A 6,710-nucleotide genomic window follows, 5' to 3' on the forward strand; every position below is an offset into this window, starting at 1 on the left:
CCAATCAGACGTGCGACGCCGCCAGGGCGCAGAGGTCGCCCAACATCAGGTCGTCGTCGATCACTTACAGTCAGGATTCACAGCATAGTAAGTACTATTAAAAAATTATATTTTCAATAAAAACATTTGTTTCCCTACCACAATAAATTGTTTCATGGTGTAAGAAATGTTACGTAGGTTTTATAAATCGAGTAACATACATGGTGTTCCGATAATAATTGAAAAATAATTTTTTTCCTGAAATCTAATAAACTTCCATTATTCTAAACAGCTCAAAATTCCTCCTATAAAAATGTATCCATTTCTGAGTTCTGTAAAACAAAATTTAATATTTCAAAGTTCCTAGTACATTTTTTATTATTGAATGTATTGTTTTTTTCTCGTGTAATTTTTTTAATTGGTTTTATAAAATGGGTAATTTGCACTTTTGCACATATAATTTTCACATTTCTTGAATATTCCATACAAACAAACAAAATTGTATTATTAGAGTTCAAATAATACAATTGTTCAAAAACAAAACATTTTTTTATATAAAATAGTTGTAAAAGAAAGTGTATAAATAACATATTATTTATTTTATCATTTTCACTGGAATTTTCAAAAAAATATTGAAATTAAGAATTTTTATTTAATTTTATTGTTGCCTTAGAATTAGATGGTAGTGCCAATATCGGCCAATTGTATTGGTTATTGGTATTCACCTTCTGCTCCAGTGGCGTAAAAAATTAAAATTGAAAGAAATATTTGTTCCTTTAAAAAGTAAGAGATATTTGAAAAAAATTATTAAATAAAAGTTGTTGATTTTGACGACACCCTGACTTAATAAAAAATATTTGTGTTTTATTACTTATCTGTTGATGGCCTGAACACCTTATAAATTGGCACACTGTGTCCTTTTTTTACTAATAAAAAAATTACTGAATTTCACAGAAATCATGCAAACAACTACTAACATCATGTTTCTCAATTTACCAAGTCGCAGTTTTGATTATTTAATTTTTTTGAAATTCAATCCCATGACATCTTGGATACTTTTTGTGTATTTTTCCATTACATGGGATTATCTGGAAAACTTAAGAAACAAATTAAAAGACTGATGGTATGGTTTTTTGTTCCAATTTTTGTTAAGAAAAAAAACATGCAAAGCACTTTTCAGTTTTTCTCAGAAAATGTCAATTGGGATTAACCGAATCTATATCTCGGATAAAAACAGCAATAACTATGTAGGTACTTTTTTTTAGTAGAACACAGCGTAGAAGAAAAATAAGCTTATCTATTTTTGAATTTCAAATAAACCTGCCTCCTAAATTCCATTTATACCAAACGTGTAAAAAAATTTGGCAAATTTTTAACAAGAAAACAAGCTGTTTTATTTTTCCCTTTTCTCGAATAAACGTTGCTTGTTGTTTCAGGGGATGACATAAAGCCGTGCCCTCGGTGCCAGGTACTGATTGTTAAGATGGACGATGGCTCCTGCAACCATATGATGTGCACTGTTTGCGGAGCCGAGTTTTGCTGGCTGTGCATGAAGGAAATCAATGATCTTCATTTCTTAAGGTAGGTGAGCAGTCTCTATAGAAACGAACTTGGTACATTGAAAGTTCTTTTTTTCAGAGATTCGTACGGTTTTGGACAACCCCGCCCTGTTCGAGAAGTACGAAGACTTCATGGTGAGGAGAGTGTTGGCGGTCGACCCGGACACCAGGTGGTGCCCGGCCCCCGACTGTTGTTTTGCTGTGATAGCCAGTGAATGCGCCAGTTGTCCAAAGTTGAAGTGCGAGAGGCCAGGGTGTGATTCTTACTTCTGTTACCACTGCAAGGCCAAGTGGCANACGATGGCTCCTGCAACCACATGATGTGCACTGTCTGCGGAGCCGAGTTTTGCTGGCTGTGCATGAAGGAAATCAATGATCTTCATTTCTTAAGGTAGGCGATGTTTATTTCAGAAATTATTATTAATTACTGGCTTTACAAGAAGGATAATTAAAAAGTTAACGTGCAGTCAGAGGTCAAAAAAAATAGACCTCTGAAGAATTTTTTTGAATTGTATGTTTTTTATTTAATACATAATACCAAGTTCTGAAACTATAGTTTAGGTAACTTTCACAAAAATTTAAAAAAAATATGTTCGTTTTGGACTAAGTTATCGGCTTTCTTGCAAAAGTGTTTTGCGGTGGCTATCAGTGGTTTAGGTGAGAGCAATGCAAAAAGAAAAATTGTTAGCTTAATAAGTCTATCTTGTCTATCTATCTTGTGCTCGATCCAAAGATTTTTTTTTAAATTTTCCAAATGGTGGTCTCTGAAATTTTTTGAGGAATTTTGAGGGAAAAATAGCTCGTTAATTGTTTAGCAAAAATAGAAGTTCTGGTTAAAAAAAAAATCCATCAATCTGGCACATATTTCTAATGCCTAGAATATGTTGTATAAATTTAATTTAAATTTAAATCCATCGATTGGTTTTTAAAATATAGTGGCTACCATACCTGAAAACGTTGTTTTGAGAAAAACACATTTAAAGTTTCACACTACTGTGCAATACACAGCTGGGAAATTCACATGGTCCATCTGCCTTTACATGAGAGCGACAAAGTAAAGAAATCTGTGCGATAGACAAGGATGGTTATATTGAAGACGTTTAATAATCTGAATAGTCACCCCCACATCTAACCGAGAGTATCAAGAAACGGGCAGTGACTCTTCAGATTATGAAATGTCTTCAATATAACCATCCTTGTCTATCGTACCGATTTCTATGACTTACTTTGTCACTCTCACATAGAAGCAGACGGACTATGTGGATTTTCCAGCCATGTATAATAGACCTTCTGCCAATGTGCGAGCTTCCGTAACGTCGATTTATTATCTACATATCATTGTATCTTATCGAATGTTTTCGTTTGCATGTTGGTCTACAAGATGTATATGCCGGCCCGTAACATTGCCATTCGCTACCTGAGATCTGCCCTAAAAGGGCCCTACAGTTATTGTAGGATATCTTTAAAACTATTATATAATCTACTATTTTCCTGAAAACTCTTCGTTACTGAAAGCAGAGAGGTAGCACATAATTTCCATCTTCATTTCTTCATTAGAATTGATTATCACACTGTTTTTTCACTGTTCCAGTATCAAGGCTTCCGTAACCATGAGGAAGAATGTAAATGTAAAACGTAAATTTCAAATCCTCAAATCACAATAAATATAGATAGTTAAACATCGCTTTGTTACTAACAACCACAAGGACTCTGATCGTTTTATTGTAGTGGTGATATACATTTGAGAAGACTAGACAATGTGGCATTTGCAAATATTCACCTATTTCTTTGTCCAAAAACTTTAAAAATTAGTCCTTTTTGTCTTGAGCACTGTCATCTGCATTGTAATCCAACAAGGTTGGCATTCTACATAAAGTTCCAGAAATGAATTTTGTTTTCGAGATATTTTGAAATTAAGTTTTAGTCATACACATATTCCCCAAAAAAACAATGCATTGCATTAAAATTTAGTACAGATAAGTTTTTGAGGGAGCTAAATACCTCGTTGTTCATTAGGGCTCCCAACTCTCCCGGAATGCCTGGGAGTCTCCGGGAATAATGTTCAACCTCCCGAGCTCCCGGCGTGCAATAATTTCTCCCGATTTTCTAAAATAAAATTAATTGTCATTAACAAAATAGATAAATCCCTCATATTAGGTACCTACCGCTACTTCTACCTCTACCCCGCGTGCCGTTCCTTTGTTTGTCTTGCTAAATATGTACACAATAGTGGTGGGCAAGATCCGCATCATACGTATAAATCATACGGATCTCTAGTGGGAATCGATTCATGCGGATCCCGATGCAAAAATAATTTTGTATGTTTCGCATCACCGCATCAATGTGAGTTGAGACTGAAGTGAAGTGAATCGGTATGAACTGATTTTCGTATCCGATACAGGAATGAGAAAGTGGGAGGCGTACGCATACTGGGAATCAGTTCATACGTATACCGATATAAGAATAATTTTATATATTCGCATCACCGCATCAATACGAATTGGGAATGAATCGGTCTCAACTGATTCTCGTGTCCGATACAGATCGATGAGATACGATGCATTAGAAACAGTTTAGTGCATAGGAAACTAAATATTGAAATGATTTATATGAAATTGTGGAGTCTGAAACAAACTTATAATGTAAAAAGTAATTGTCAGAGTGATGTGTGTTTCGTATTGTCAGGGTAAAGTGTATTTCGTATTTAAATGTTGGATCCTTTGACCGAAAATAAATTTAAACATTAATTTATTTCACTTAAAAATAATTTACTGCTTTCTCAACTTAAGTTCAAATATATTACTGCTTTGTTTCTGTTGATATTCATAGTTCTATTAAAAAATGAATTTATAGATGTTTGCAAAAAATTTGCAAATCTTGCTGTGTGGTATATTGACAGGTAATTACCTTAATTACCTTCCCTTAAATTAATTTATAAATTAATAAATAAAACACAAAAGCAATTTGTGCTTTGACTGCTGCTACTGTGTAAAAAGAGACTGAAAAAGTAATGCGATAGTTCTTTCTTATATTGGAATTTAATTAGAAAATATACGTGACAGAGTGTGATACGAGATTCAATATATGAAACGGGAATGAGTGAGGAAGTACAAATTGTACTTGTACATCCGCACTGAATATGATTCCCTGATGCGGATCTTTTGATGCGGATCTTTATGTTGATACATTTTGCATCATGCGGATCATTAAAAAGATCAGTATTGCCCATCTCTAGTACACAAGTACTAAATATTCGACTTGACTTTCATTCAACTCCCCCCCTCCCCCAGTCGTTTCAAATCTCCGATCTGGTTCCGTCGAGAGTTGTCAACTTTTTTGAGGTTAGGTTTTTTTACGTATATTACAATGTAAAATTTTACTCATCACAAAAAGGTGCCCTTGCTGAAAATATGCCGTATGAAAAATACGCATTTGACTGTTCCAAAGTCAACAAGTTCTTCGGATGTTTGAAATCAATTTAGATTAAACTACCTTCCTTTAAATTTTTTTTTTCGATTTAATTATTTTAAGTTAAGTCCATCAATTTGTAAGATGGTTCAATGAAATTGTTTTTGAAGGCCCATAACTTTTTAAGAAAGCAAAATTGTTCCAAGGTAACTAGATCACCCAAGGAAGATCCCTTTGAAGTGTGGCCTATTCATTTCCAGATACCCTGTTCATTAAGAAATAGACGTTGATTGAAATTTTTTTGCATTAAATGATATTTTATCTTATAATATTCCAAGTACACTGTAAGAAGCTTTCTAGAGTAGTAGCTAACGACCTCTAGCAGATGATCAAAAACTAACAACAATGATGTATTTATTACCATCAAAACCTTACCTGTATCAAATTTGGCTACAATTTCATTAAAAAAACTATCTTTAATGTCATGTATCTTGAAAAGAAAAGATGATGGGCCCATCCTCCATAGGAAAAAATCATCTAAGTTTTGTTGTTCTATCACCCCTAAATTTTTTCCTGTTATTTCCATAAAATCCTATATTCTGAATTTCTGTATACACTTTTGAAGGCACTAAATCACAGTGGTTCAAGTTTATTTGGAATTGAATGGTTCCTTAACATTTTGCATTGTAGCATTAGCAATAATATACACCACATGTAATTTTTCTTTAGTTCTTTATTGTGATCAGTTTTACCTAATTCTACAACTTATCAAATCATGCTCCAGGAATAGCACGATTTAACCTAATACGTTATTCCTTGCTGATTTTCCCTAAAATTTTACTACATATATAATTTTTGCTAAAGCAAATAAAGAATAATTAAATATTTTTAAAATATTGTTAGATCCATCTTTACACATTAGAGATGACGAACTGTAACTGTAATTACGTAAATAAGTTTTTTTTTTGTTCTCCTTTTCAGTCCATCTGGTTGTACCTTCTGGGGTAAGAAGCCGTGGTCGAGAAAAAAGAAAATTCTCTGGCAACTGGGAACATTGGTGGGTGCTCCTGTTGGTATAGCTTTGGTGGCAGGCATCACCGTCCCTGCTATGATAATAGGTGAGCAGAAACGATAAAAAATGCAAAGTTTTTTATTTCTCACCGATATTTATTTGATGCATTTTAATAATTATTGGAATTGTGCGGTTCACCTTTATTGGTATTCGAAATTTTTTTAGGCATTCCAGTGTGGGTTGGTAGGAAGTTGTATACAAGATATAAGGCAGCGAACAAGCACAAGAGGAATGCTGCTATTGTGGGAGGAGTGATTGCTTCGGTGAGTCTAACATTTATTTTTTATGGGAAAACGTGCTTAAAACATTTACGTTATTGGAATTTATATACAGAATAAATTAATAAAGTCACTACTAAGACATATTTGTGAAGACAAAGACAAATTTCTAAAGATTCATAATACGTTAATATTATGTTTGAAATTTCCGTTAAACTACAACAAAAAAAAAGATGTAAAAATACAATTGAAAGTTTATTTTAATTTTCTTGTTATTTTATTTATTTACAAAAATACCATAAAATATTTTTCTGTATTGAACCATATAACAAAAAAATCGCAAAATATTGTTTTATGTTTTCGTAGTCCACTTTCTTATATTTTTATTGTTTTAGTTTGACAAAAATAATTGTATTCTTTATGTCATGCTAACAACAGAGATTACATGGGCCGACAAAATTTGACCAACCCTTT

At 33.0% G+C, this 6,710-nt stretch overlaps 1 protein-coding gene across 1 annotated transcript; it reads left to right on the top strand.

The window, feature by feature from the left end:
- Nucleotides 1–6: 6 nt before the first annotated feature.
- Nucleotides 7–6,281, top strand: LOC108916629 (E3 ubiquitin-protein ligase RNF19B-like; the record flags this gene model as incomplete). Its single annotated transcript, XM_023456924.1, has 5 exons — nt 7–87; nt 1,416–1,466; nt 1,836–1,929; nt 5,928–6,064; nt 6,184–6,281. Coding segments are annotated over exons 2-5 (333 nt in total), but the record flags the coding sequence as incomplete, so codon positions are not given.
- Nucleotides 6,282–6,710: the final 429 nt, after the last annotated feature.

Source organism: Anoplophora glabripennis, unplaced genomic scaffold (assembly GCF_000390285.2).
Source record: "Anoplophora glabripennis isolate ALB-LARVAE unplaced genomic scaffold, Agla_2.0 scaffold3677, whole genome shotgun sequence".
Classification (NCBI taxonomy): Eukaryota; Metazoa; Arthropoda; class Insecta; order Coleoptera; family Cerambycidae; genus Anoplophora; species Anoplophora glabripennis.